The 13,461-nt window shown below is 38.6% G+C and overlaps 1 protein-coding gene across 1 annotated transcript; it reads right to left on the bottom strand.

Moving 5' to 3' along the window:
* Positions 1 to 5,407: 5,407 nt before the first annotated feature.
* LOC111903329 (mitochondrial dicarboxylate/tricarboxylate transporter DTC) lies at positions 5,408 to 7,701 on the bottom strand. The gene is made up of 6 exons (XM_023899103.3): positions 7,481 to 7,701; positions 6,927 to 7,010; positions 6,675 to 6,736; positions 6,230 to 6,591; positions 5,916 to 6,130; positions 5,408 to 5,803 (listed from the first exon to the last, which is right to left on the bottom strand). The coding sequence occupies exons 1-6, from the start codon at positions 7,598 to 7,600 to the stop codon at positions 5,747 to 5,749; spliced, it is 900 nt and encodes a 299-aa protein (XP_023754871.1). The 5' UTR covers positions 7,601 to 7,701; the 3' UTR covers positions 5,408 to 5,746.
* Between the last annotated feature and the right edge of the window lie 5,760 nt (positions 7,702 to 13,461).

Raw genomic sequence — 13,461 nt, 5'->3', positions numbered from 1 at the left:
ATCTCTCTAATTCAAAGCTATCTCTAATTGGGTTTCGCTTAACATTCTAGCATCTTTTTCTAACTCTAGATCCTTCTCTAACATAGCCATCTTATGTCTTTTGTTATCCAGTCGTCCTCTCACATGGAACATCTCTTGGGACGCAATGTTCTTCTCATCTAAGGCTTTGTTATAGTCTGTAAAGACGGCAGCACAGGTGTCATTAAGATCATCTATGAAGGTTTGACAGTCATGCATACTATAATTTAAAGTTTGGATCATGAGTTTTACCTATTCGACGATGCTTAGAGTCCCATTCTTTACCATGTAGCAGTAGTTCTTGTTCAGCATTGTAGACCCATCATCATCCGCAGTGGTCAGCATGTAGATTTTCCCTTTTCCTTTAACACTGCTGATGGTCTCTTCTTCATCTCCGGATGACCAAACTTGATGGTCTCTTTTGACATGGGCTACATATGCCCTTGCTTTTTCCTTTTCTTCTAGCTCTTGAGCCATTCTAAGGTGGAATGCTCTGTCTTTGACTACATTGACCTTACAATCTTTTGGGAAGTGATTTTCTTTGTTGCATTTGTGACAAATCACAACATCAGCTTTGTCTTCTGATTAAGTACTGGAGTTAGTGGTCTAAGGAGACTGTGTTACCTCCTTTGGTTGATTGTTTTGAGATTGCGGTGGTGGATGAGAACTTTTGGGATATCGAGAATGATTGTTCTGAGAACCGAAGTTACAGTTGAATGGAGGTTTGTTGAACTGTTGATTCTTGCGGAAGGAAGGAGGTGGTATACGGTTGAATTGTTGGCTAACTAGAGCAATAGCCTTCTGAAATTCTTCTTCATCATCATACTCAGAATCTGCTTTGTATGACTGTGGTGGAGTGTCATACGATGAAGAGTAGGGTGACTACGGTGGAGTTTGTGCTATGAGAGCTAGTGGTCCTCCGAAGTCAGCACAGTCTTTGAGTACGGTGGATTCTTGTGCTTGAAGCTCTCCATAGAGCTTGTAGAGTGACAAAGAGTGAATCTTCCTGTCGCCTTGGACTATCATTTTAGCAGTAGTCCAATGTCTTCCTAAGCCATTAAGAAACTGGAGGTTGGTTTCATGATTGCTGCGGATGGTGCCCGCATTGGACAATTTAGTGACTATCAGGTTGAACCTTTTGAAGGAGTCTTCCAAACTTTCTCCAGTATGAGCTTTGAAGTTGTTGAAATCGTTGAGTGCGGTAGTGAGCTTTTTGTCTTGTGCTTGTTCCAAGCCTTCGTACAGGTTCTTGAGAACATCCCAGATTTCTTTTGCTGCTTTGCAGTTTATGATAATATCGAAGTTGTCAGGGGCAACTCCGCAGGAAATTTCATAGAAAGCAACAACATCATTTTCCATTTTATCGAGATCATCATTGGTAGGACAGCTCATGGCTGGTTGACCTCCTCCTAGCCTGGTCGTAGCATCGTCAGTTTGGACTGGTGTAAGGACTGGGACATGTGGTCCTTCTTCTACGGATCGCCATACATCTCTTCCCAGTCTTCTCAAGTACCTCTCCATTCTTTGAGACCAGTGATGATATTCACTTGCTACTAGTATTGGGGCTCGATTAGAACCACCAACACTGTTGGAAACATTCAAAGATAACGATTGTGCCATTTGAAATTTTTAAGAAATGAGCTTTAGTGGTATAGAAAGCTTTTTGAACAAACAGAGTTCCAATTTCCAAAAAGCAACCACTATGGCTCTGATACCAATTATTGAGAGAAAAACTTAGAGACACACTTAAACAAAAGTTAGAACAAGTATATAGCGGAATAGTTAATCTCAAAGGATCTAAAAGCTCAACAATAATATAGTTAGATAGTTAGAGTGTTAGTTGCGGAAAGTAAATAAATAGAAATGACGACAATTGTTATATCAAGTATACACTTAAGCTGATTCGTAACAAGGAGTGCAGTCACTCCAAGTTAATAAGGAAGATCAAGCTTAGTGATTAAGTCTTAAAGACTTGCTCCGAAGAGAGATTATAATAAGATGTATTTTAGTAACGATTGAAAGTAAGAAGAGTAGAGAGACAGAGAAATGAAGAAGATAACTTGGAGAAATATATTCAGAATAATTCGCAAGTCATAAGTGTGTAAGAGTTATGAAATACAATAGAGTAAGCCTCTATTTATAGAGGTTCTGAATTATACCAGACTACAACTCTATAAGCAGCCGTGCAAGGCATACTGGGTGATAGAGTGTATTACATAAAATACAAGTAAAGTAATCTAGTTAAGTGGACTGCGCTAGCAAAAGACTGAATGTGGTTGCTGATGAAGAAATGACTACGGGTGTTGAATAAGTTGTGGGTGCTGAACCGTTGGGGCAGAGAGATGGTTGTGGTAGCTGAGTTCAAGAGGGTCACTTTTATGATTCAACACCGGACTAACTGGGTCCTTGCCCCCTGCATTGGACCGAAGTCCGGAAACTGCATCGGGCCGAAGCCCGGACTAACTAGGGTCTTGCCCCCTCCATCGGACCGAAGTCCGGAAACTGCATCGAGTCGAAGCCCGGACTAACTGGGACCTTGTCCCCTACATCGGACCGAAGTCCGGAACTGACTGAACATATCATAGCATGAACAAATATCAACTAGCATAAACACAAATACTGCATACTGTATCGGACTGAAGTCCAGAACACATAACACATAAACATGTTTGAATCACAGAGACACCAAGCATACTGAACTACTGCATCGTACCGAAGTCCGAAACTACTGCTAACTAAACGGGCCAGCATTGTGGTCGTAGACCCGTTCCTACTGGAAGGAAACTCACCTGCACTGTTGAAGTTCTTGCTGATACCCTTCTGACCGCTATCTGACAACTCCCGCACTACTACTCCAATGATGCCCCGATATACTAATACCAAAAATAACACTTAGCCCCAAACTGCCTTTCAACAGTCAAACTAAGTCAACTCTAGTCAAAGTCAAAGTCCTGGTAAAAGTCAACCTTCCAGGTCAACCCTACTCGTCGAGTCTGCCTACTGACTCGCCGAGTTCATACACTTAGGATCCTTTCATTCGCGACTTGACTCGCCGAGTCAGCCCCTGACTCGCCGAGTCTACTGATTTCCGAGTTCTGCCCTGTCCAACTCACTGAGTCCCCACTCCATTCACTGATCGGAGTCTTAACTCGAAGGGTTTGGGGTTTCGCGACTTGACTCGCTGAGTCCAAGAACAGACTCGCCGAGTCCTAGGCAATCTTCAACAGACTCGCCGAGTTGTTCTTCCTACTCGTCGAGTTCCTGCCTATCTTCATCCAACTCGCCGAGTCTACCCATGTGTCTCATCGAGTTACTATGCGACTCAATCCTGATATCTAGCCCGACTCGCCGAGTCATCTCCCAGACTCGCCGAGTCCATACGTGCATTTCCATAATTTCGAGCCACATAGCTTCTCCTTTACTCCAAACAATAGATCTGGGTTCCTAGAGTCCATTAGCAACATAAAGTTGCTAACTTTACGTGCTTCTTGTCTCATAATACCAAAAACCAAGCTAGAGAGGAACTCAACTCATGGGGAAAGGCTTTTGCATAGCAACTAACATGGCTTTCTGCATTTTCGATCCAAATGGAGCTCAGATCTGGAGTTTCAATTCCAGATCTAACTTGTGCACCAATTTCTCATCACATACTCTCAAAGAAAAAACTCCATGAAAGATGGATCTAGAAAGCAGAAAACCAAGGATAACGATTCATTACCTCTAAATGCTCTAAAAAGTTCCACCAACTCTGGATCCAAGGCCTCCTCTTGCACCACTATGAATCTCCTCTCTTCCAAGCTTCAAATTACCTTACCAAGGATATATCTTGCTCCAAAAACGGTTATGGTGGCTAGGGTTTGGGGTTCTGGACTATAGGGGCCGCAAATGAGCCCTAGGGAAGAGAATAAGATGCTTAAATAGGGTACCAAGTCCCAGAATTAGGGTTTCCCAACCCAGACCAGACTCGCCGAGTCCACTTGCCGACTCGCCGAGTCGGTCACTTACTTTACACCCGGATCCCGCTCCGACTCGCCGAGTTCATCCCTGGACTCGACGAGTCGACCCTCTTTAACTTATGGTTTTCCTTTCCTTTCTTGACCTTTCTGATTTCGGGTGTTACATGATGCATTTGGGCTGGGATGTTTAAGGTAGATTTGGTTGGATTATATATTAAATGGGCCAATGCATGCAATCAGCGAGACCCACGCGGTCCGCGTGGATCCACAAACGATCCGCGTGGATTGTGTTGTGGTGAATCCAGGTTTTGACCTTTTGACTTTATTTTGATAAGGTTGGTGGATGGCTTTTGGTAAGCTTTTGAATCTGGAAATGACCCCTTTTTATTGAAGATTTAAGAGGGAGTTCATTATTAACACTTTAGAGAATCACTTATTTCCTCTCAAGAAGGCTGTGGAAGAACTTAAAGATTTAGAAGATTGGTGTAATTTTTTTTCATCTTGCAACTAGAACAATGTTTAGTACCTCTAAACTATCTTGTATTTCTTTTATTTTGGCCACGCTTGGCTAGATTCACATTTGGTTGATTAGGGTTTAACCCATGGATGATTAGTTGCTTTGAAGACTATATTATCTTGTGTTTGAAATTTATGGAAATGTTTTCTAGTTAAACATCTTCTTGTGTTTATTTATCTTTAATCATGCGCTTTGATGAATGAATGCTTATTTTTGTTGACTAATTTATTGGTTAAGTAATGGACCCTCAAATTAGTAAGCAACAAATGGTTTAGATGTTTGTTTTCATTTCATTTAGACCATGGAAATGTTTCCTCCATAATGATAATGTAAGCATAGTAACTCTTAAAACTTAAAGCTAATTGATTTTCACAAGAATGTATGCTTCATTGATTTTGTTACTTCAATTAAGGAAATGTATTTAGAGCTCCTTTAACCATTTTAATAACAATGGAGATTTGAGATAATTTGTGCTTATAAATTGCTATAGTTAAGTTAAACTAATTCACAAGATTTATTCCATTTAGTCTAATGATAAGTCAACTATGTCATCCATATGGTGTATCTTAAAATCAACCAACTTCACTTTATTGAATTTAATCAAATCTTTTACTTGTCATATTTACATTCTAATTAGTCTTAAATAGGTTTTAGCCACTAAAGTTATTCTTTTTGTTGCAAGTACGTGTACAATTAACTTGTGAAATGATCAACGTAACATAACATGATGATTAACATAAATAAACATTTAAAAACTTACTATAAAATACATTTGATGTCAGATTCATTATACTCATGACTTCAGTTAATTAATGCATGCAGAATCTCAACATTATAATGACCTCATATTTCTTGCGCCTTAAAACATGTTTTATCGACACAAGAATCAAAAACAGCATATGATAACACAACCACATAATAAATCTCAAATTGAGAATTAATCAAGCAAAAAACTCGAACCCAATCCAAAATTCTCAAGTACATGTTTTTTATTTGCTCAAAACAACATTTTGATTTTTGAGTTTTGACCCAGAAACTGGATTCTTGCTAACCCCAGATTAATCAAATCCCCTACAACCCTAAAACAATTGTACTTCAATTCAAATGTCATTACAACAATTCTAAGCTTTCATTCATTCCAAAAAAGTATAAACTCACTTGAAGGTGTAAGCAACCAAAAATCCGCAACCAGTACAACACAGAAAAGCCAAAGTCGTATTATTTCCTCATAATCTTCCCACTAAATTAAAAAAAATTATAATCCAGCCTTCTTCTCCAGCTTCTGAATTTGGTTCAAGAAAATCCACGTCATCTGTCACCCCACAAATCCACCAATCAGAAACACACACACACATATAATAAAAAAAAACACCCTTTGACTTTTCAGTTATAAAAATGAGAAAGAAACGAGTACAAATACAAACCATGACATGTGGCGCAATCCTAACACAGTATACTGGAAACCCTGTGTAGAATCTGAAAGGTCCTCCAGCTTTGAGTGTTTTCATGGCACAATCTAGAGATCCTGTATACGGGTATTTCCCTGTAGCATCAGGTTGCATCTTCTGTATTTGTGTTTTCACAAAGTCAAAGGGTAAACTACACGCAGCAGCAAAGAACCCAGATATAGAACTCGCCCCTGAAATCATTCCCAAAATCATAAACTTCTGTTTTCATATTTTTATAGTTTTATACTTTTATGGTTTTATGGTTTTGTGGTTTTATGATTTGATCTTACCTACAATTGTAGCAGCTTCACCAAAGCCAAGATTGTCTTTGAAGAACTCAACACTTTGATCATAGGAAGCAAGCATGCCCATGTTCAATGCCATTGCCCTAACTACAGTGGGACCCGCACCTTTCCAGAGAGCTAAAACTCCTTCATCTGCAGTGATTCTGTAGAGAGCATGGAATGCGTTTGTGTAGTTACGACGTTGGGCTAAGGGTAGTGTGGCATCAGCTTGCATACGGATGAGTGCCAGGTCAGCAGGGCTTCCTACACAGGCTCCGATTGCGCCAGCTGTCAGTCCACAGAGAGCTTTTTGATATAAAGGTAGTGGCTTTCCATCGTTGGCTTCAAGTGCCTTGTTTGTTAGAATCCTGTTAAGTGATTAAAGAATCACATAAACAACCAAAAACAATAAATCTGTGTTTTTGGGGTTGATGAAGCACTAATGGTGTACCTGAATGTACCAAGTCTGGCTGTTGTGTATGTAGCTTGTCTAAGTAATCCAGCAGAAAGACCCTGTTGAAAACAATTTGCTACCCAGATCAGTAAATGAAGAATGATGAATGATGAATATAGTACTGAGGTATGATAAAGAAATGAGAATTAGGGAAGGAGTTATGAAGAATCAGAGTAAGATAAACCTTACAATTTGAGATTTAGATCATTTGAAATTATCAGATCAACAGAGACAACGAAGAGGACAAACCTTATAGAAGGCACCGACTCCCTCATTCTTCAACATAGTCTTTGTCACATCGCCAGCAGATCCTTGACCCAATTGGATTCTCACCTGTAAATAGCAAATCATGTCAATGAAATTAGATCAAGCATAGTATACAGTTCAGATCAAATAAATGGTTATAAGAAGATTTGATTGATTCAACGGGAGACAAGAAATCAGGTCAACATGCTACACAGTAACTATAAAATGATTCCGATCAAATCGTTGAAGCAAATCGTCTTAAAACATCCGATCCATGATGAAAAGCATTTACGCATATCGTCCAAAACGCAAAAACTCGGTAGTTCCGATTACTAAAATGATAATTCCTTCGCTCAGAAATCAAAATTACTATGCATCTAGCACGAGATATGAAAACCTAATATAAGATCTGATACCTACAAATTTCTAAATTTAAAGTATCCAGTAACCAAAGTTACGAGGATCCGCACCCTACATAAAGAACGAGATCTAAAGAACATTTAAGCCCTAATCATTTTAAGAACATAAAATCCAGATTTTATCCTATCTACACATACCTTGATCATATCGATGGGTTGGATGACACAGGTAGCAAGCATACCAGATGCTCCGCCATTGATAAACGGCTTAACGGTCGGCCACACACCACCGATTAGCTTTGGTTTCTCCTCTCCCATTTTGATTAGATTTGATGAAAATCAAAAAAAGGGGAGAGAAAAAGGCGATCGGATATCAGAAAGAGATTCAGATGGTTAGCAAATGAGCAATAGTGGAACAACCCTAGTATTTATACCATCGATAAACCCTCCACTCACCTGTGAATTGTGATGTGCTTTACTTCAGAGTATTCATATTTGTACCTTGTTTTCTATATATTTGCGAAACTACCACTACCTTTTTATTTACGGTTTTTCCCTTGATTGTTTTCCATTTTCATATAAGAGCTAAATTGTTGTTTTTAAAATCCAAATCAAAATATTGACCTAATTCTCGTTTTTGTCTGTTTACATGGTTTACATGTTTATAGTTGATAAATAATAAAAATATTAATAGTCAAAATATTATGATTTTATATAAATAAGACATGTTCGGCATATAGTTTTTGAAAGTTTCTAACTTTTAGTTTTTATAAAAATAAAAAAAATAAATAAAAATTATTCGGAAGTAAAAGCTTTCTAACATTTGACCAAACAAAAAGTTACAAAATCCAAAAGGTTTAAGTATCATTTAACAAAAAGCTATTTTATAATTTTGCAAATTAACTTAGTTATCCCTTTTTTAAATCAATGGTGTGCTTTTAGATAAGTTCATTTATGTATTTTAATATTTTTTAAAATATTAAAGTTACTATTTCCAAACACTTATATACAAATAAAAATACAACTTTCAACTTCCAGTTATCAATTATCAACTTCCGGCTTCCAACTAGTTTTGTCGAAAACGTCCATAACTTCAAAATGTTATTTACATACTAAAGACATGACATTTTAATATGTTTTTTTCAAATATTTTTATCCGGTAGAAATCCTATAAACTTTATTAAAACAAGAAAATAAAACATTAGATCTGGTTATATTATATAGACCATATCATATGATTCATATCCAATAAATAGTCAAAATTGTTATGTACTTTATACAATTTTATAATTATCAAATCTAAATTATTTTCCAAAAAAGAAAATGTGATTTTAACAAATATAATAATGAAGCGCCTTATAAATTATAAATATAAAATGAGGTGTGTGAAGCAAAGTTGACCCCTTTGCTTGAATCGGACTTCTTGATCACACGAGGTCATAAAAGTAATTCCGAATGTAACCCAAGAATAAGATTCAGGGGTATGTGGTGATGGGGTCTTGGGGATATTTTTGTGATTCCTGCAATGTCAAGTTGTATACAGAATGTGATTGGGCGATGCTTTCGGTAAGGCATTCTTGTACAATAAGCGGCGTATTTTAGGAAAATAATAATTTGAAGGCAAGATTATGGTCACTTTTATCGAGGACCCCCGCAACGTCAATGGGACCAACCACTCTTCTTGTTAGGCTATTTAACTAATCGAATTCCAATTTTGCCATTCGATTTTAGAAATATAGGGAATTTCATATATGTCATTCTTAAACATCAAAATATTATATTTACTCAACTTAATTTCTAAGGATAAATGTCAATGTAGCCCTATGAAGTTTCATGATTTGGTTTAAATGGTCCCTTTTGTTTTTTTTGGCATTTAAGAGGAACAAAATGTAGTTTTACCAACTCTTCAAGCCATTCTATAGAAAAAGAAGGGGTAAGCCGATTAATCCCATCCTACTCAGCATTTTTTTTAACACACCTCATGTTAATTATTGACACGTCGAAAGATTCATTGTCACATCAATAAATGAGGTTTTGACCTAGTTAACCCTTTTGTAAATAAGTCATTCACCCTGTAACGACCGAAAAATTCCAACCAATTTAATTTTTTCAAAAACAACCCGATTTCATTAAATTATTACAAAAATGTTTTCAATACAATTCATTTAAAGTATTCCCAGAATCACATCGCAACATAAACATGAGGAGCGGTACGATCACGTCTTCGCCTTGCCACGGTCTCCTGAAGAACCTGAAAAACATTAAACCACAACTGTAAGCCCGAAAGCTTAGTAAGATATCCCCAAAATACCAACCACACATACGCCTTTCCAGGCTACGACCTTCCGGTCCAAATCATAGTGCCTTCCGGCCCATATCATACATAGTATACATAACATAACAGAACACAGAACAGTCATGCACTTCGGGTCTACTGTGAGACTGGTCCGCCGCACCGGCCAACAGTCCACCTGGTCCACCCTCCGAATCTAGCCATATATATCGAGTCTGCAGTGTGATTGGTCCGCCCGCACCGGACCTTCAATCCACCTAGTCCAGTCTCAGAGTCTACAGTATGACTGGTCCGCCCGCACCGGGCCTTCAGTCGGCCCGGTCCACTCTCCAAGCCTCGACACGTCTGGTCCGCCCTCTTGGGGCCTACATCCTATCCGGACCACTCGCTGGGCCTTCGGGACAACCGGTCCGCCCTAGGTATCTTGGCCTACAGCACAAAGCAGGACCCGCCTCAACCCAACTCCAGTCCAAACAACCATGTGCACATAAACATACGATCATATAAGCATTCATAGTCAACAAGCCGATCAAACAGATCACATAACATATCATCATCCTAACCAGGATACCGACCTAACCGGTCACTAGCATAGCATCACCCTACATATCAGGGAACTGACCTTAACCAGGTCTCTAACATATACCATCCTAGCTACCAGGATGCAAACATATCAAAGCAATAACATAACAACAAATACCCGGATCTCAATCCGATAAAGGGCCGACCTTGGTGCCTTAGACCCTGTCGATATAGTGAGGATAACTCACCTCGCACTGCCGAAACTCTGAACTGAAGAAGCAGATTCTCGAATCACCGACTCACCGAAAATCCCGAACTAGCCAACATAGCACAAATAAACATTAGGCCAAGCACAATACTCTTCTAAGGGTAAATTGACCATTTTACCCCTAACTCAATCTGGCCCAACACTAGGTAAGCTCCCAAGCCCATCAATGGCCCAAAGTCCAGAAGTCCAAAACAAAGCCCATTATTGGCCCAATTTACTAAATTGGGCCCACCTCACCGAATGGGCCTAAACTCATGATCCTTAACAACCAATGGGCCCAAAATACTCTAACCATAATATCCAGTCACGGCCCAAAATCCAGCAGCCCAAATAACAGCCCAAACCCTAAGGCCCAAAATGAAAACCCAACAGAGGGAGTACGTTGGGCGTACCCTCCTTGGTACGTTGGGCGTACCCTCCTTGGTACGCTGGGCGTACACGCTGATTCGCAACAGGGGATCGGGGCACTGACTCGCTACGCGGGGCGTACTCACATGTTACGCAGGGCGTAACTTCGCTACTCATTAAGTCCTTATAACTTCTTAATGGCTTAAGCTCTTAAGCCCAAACTTCAGATCCCTAGGCCAAATATGCCTAAGATTCATAAAGTCTCAAACTTTATCATTTGGGACGTCCATAAAGCTCTTAATCCAAGGTCTTAATCCATTAATACCCACTTATCTCACACATAGAACAACCTCAGCCCTTGGGACCTCATTTTTCTCACTCAAGACCTCTCCTAAGGTCTAAAAGGACAGATAATCTTGACCAACTCGAAACATGCAACAAGATGAGGACTTTTGGGACAAGAAAGATTCTAAAACTTCACAACACTTTAGATCTATGCAAAATAAATGGCAAGCAAGAAGCTTTATACCTCAAATAAGCTCCAAAGGATGATATCTCTTCAGATCTACAAGCTCCAATCGTTCCTTTCCTTCTTTGACAACTTCTCCTTTCTTCTTCTAGCTTTTCTTTTGCCAAAATGAGCTTTCCAAGGCCAAACACACCCAACAATGGAGGGAATACGGGTTTCTAAGGTTTCCGAGGTTAAGGGAGAGCTTATGGAGGCTAGAGTATGCACCAACATGTTCCTTATATAGTGGCTGACCCTAAATTTAGGGTTTTAGAACTCTGAGAGTACGTTGGGCGTACCTCTAGTACGCTGGGCGTACTCAGCCTTGCATCCGCGTCCATATACGCCTTACGCTGGGCGTAATCCCAGCTTACGCTGGGCGTACTCGGCGAGTCCCCAAATTTCATACTTGCCCCTCCTTTTTTACTTTTCCCACAAGATGACCAAAATATCATTCCTCTTAAATCCAGAGGACTCACAATTAGGTACTCTTAGGAACGGGGTGTTACACACCCATCGTTATCTTCTTCCCCTTTCTTCTTTTACCGTTTCTCTCCTAATCGATACCATGGTCGTGTATATGAAGATAGATCTTCATTTTGCTGACATATTTACTAGGTGTCACACCCCAAAACCAAGAACGGCGGAAACGTTCTGGGGCGGAGGACGTCATGTATAGTATCACAACACAGTAAATGTAAATAAGCAAACAACATCATCCATTGCATTAAATATATAATTTTAATACAAGTGTGTTCTGTACAGCTATAGACACCAAAAAAAATGAAACACAAAATAATATGAGATGAGTCTTGAATGCACTCCATCTTCTCAAAAGCTGGCCTCGGTACCTGTCTACTGATGACCTGAGAATACAAGTTATTTTGAAAGAGTTTATCAGCATAAAGCTGGTGAGTTCATAAGTATTTTAGTGTCAATGTTTCTTGTAAAAACGTTTGAACCTGTCTCAATGTATAAGTTTGTAAAAATGTGAGTAAATGTTTGAAAGTGTTTGTAAAAGTTTGAATCACTTAGAAAATCCTATATTTTCTATAAAAGTAACCTTCTACCAAGGCTAGGCTGTTTTGTGAACTTTTCCGTTGTAAAAGTGTGTGATTACCCAAATATAACTATCATTTGTTAAAAATATAGTTTGTACACTAATGCTTAAGTGAGGTTATCACTAAAATATGTAATGGGTAAATCATTGTAGTACTGTAGCTTTGTATATTAAGACTACTGTTGTACTAAATACTACTACCTTAAACCGGATTTATATTAAGGCATAATGTGATAAATTGCACCATGCTATCGACTGGTAACAACGACATAATGAATGGTCGTAATAAAAGAAATGACGTTTGGCACCCGCAGACCTGCAGGTCCGGCTGTAGCTAGCAGCAAGGTGTAGGATAGTCAATCCAGTATAGATCTATACGCAAACTCACGCTCTCCCTCCAAGAGAATTCTAGCTACAACTCGGGCCATGACATTTAAGGCATGCCCGATACAGTGGATCACAATTATTACGTATTTATGTATATGTATTGTTTCTCGTATATCTGTATATGTATTGTTTCTCGTATATCTGTATATGTATTGTTTCTCGTATATCTGTATATGTATTGTTTCTAGTATATCTGTATATGTATTGTTTCTAGTATATCTGTATATGTATTGTCCTGCGTTACCCCGATGGTAACCAGCTAATGATCTACTGACGAGTATGAATATGGAAGTACTTTTATGTCTATATGTATATATATGATATATAAGTAATATTGAAATGACCTTCGGATGGTCACCCGAAATCCCACCAGACCACATCTCAAGGCGCGAAAAGGAAATAGGGTGGATGGCCTTCCTAAGTCCTTTAAACATTATTTATACATCTTTACATATATGGGCATGCAATTGAATATATAAAACATAAGTAAGTTTTTATAAAACATTTGAAGCGTAAATATGATATCAAGAGGAGATCGACTTGATGTCGATCTATAAAACAATTTGAAGGCATAAGTTAATAAAACAGTTTAAGTATAAGAAGCATTTGTTTAAATCACAGTCTATAAGTAAGTTTGGATAGTAAAACAGTTTGTAAAACATTTCAAAGTAAGGCATTTTGATAAACAGTTTGAACAGTGGTAAAAATAGTTGTTTTCCTAGTTATTAATCACATGTGATTAAATGCAATCACATGTGATTGAAGCAATAACTTATAAGTATTTGACTTGTAT

The sequence above is a fragment of the Lactuca sativa genome, chromosome 6, assembly GCF_002870075.4.
Source record: "Lactuca sativa cultivar Salinas chromosome 6, Lsat_Salinas_v11, whole genome shotgun sequence".
Classification (NCBI taxonomy): Eukaryota; Viridiplantae; Streptophyta; class Magnoliopsida; order Asterales; family Asteraceae; genus Lactuca; species Lactuca sativa.
Note: the sequence above shows the minus strand (reverse complement) of the source record. Positions and strands in the feature narration are given on the sequence as shown.

Bases quoted from the DNA above. Each gene is read 5' to 3' on its own strand.
- LOC111903329 (XM_023899103.3), bottom strand. From the start codon at position 7,600: ATGGGAGAGGAGAAACCAAAGCTAATCGGTGGTGTGTGGCCGACCGTT. The intron at 7,011-7,480 runs GTATGTGTAGAT...TGCTATTTACAG, and splicing joins AACCCATCGATATGATCAAG to GTGAGAATCCAATTGGGTCA. The intron at 6,131-6,229 runs GTAAGATCAAAT...GAATGATTTCAG, and splicing joins TGAAGCTGCTACAATTGTAG to GGGCGAGTTCTATATCTGGG.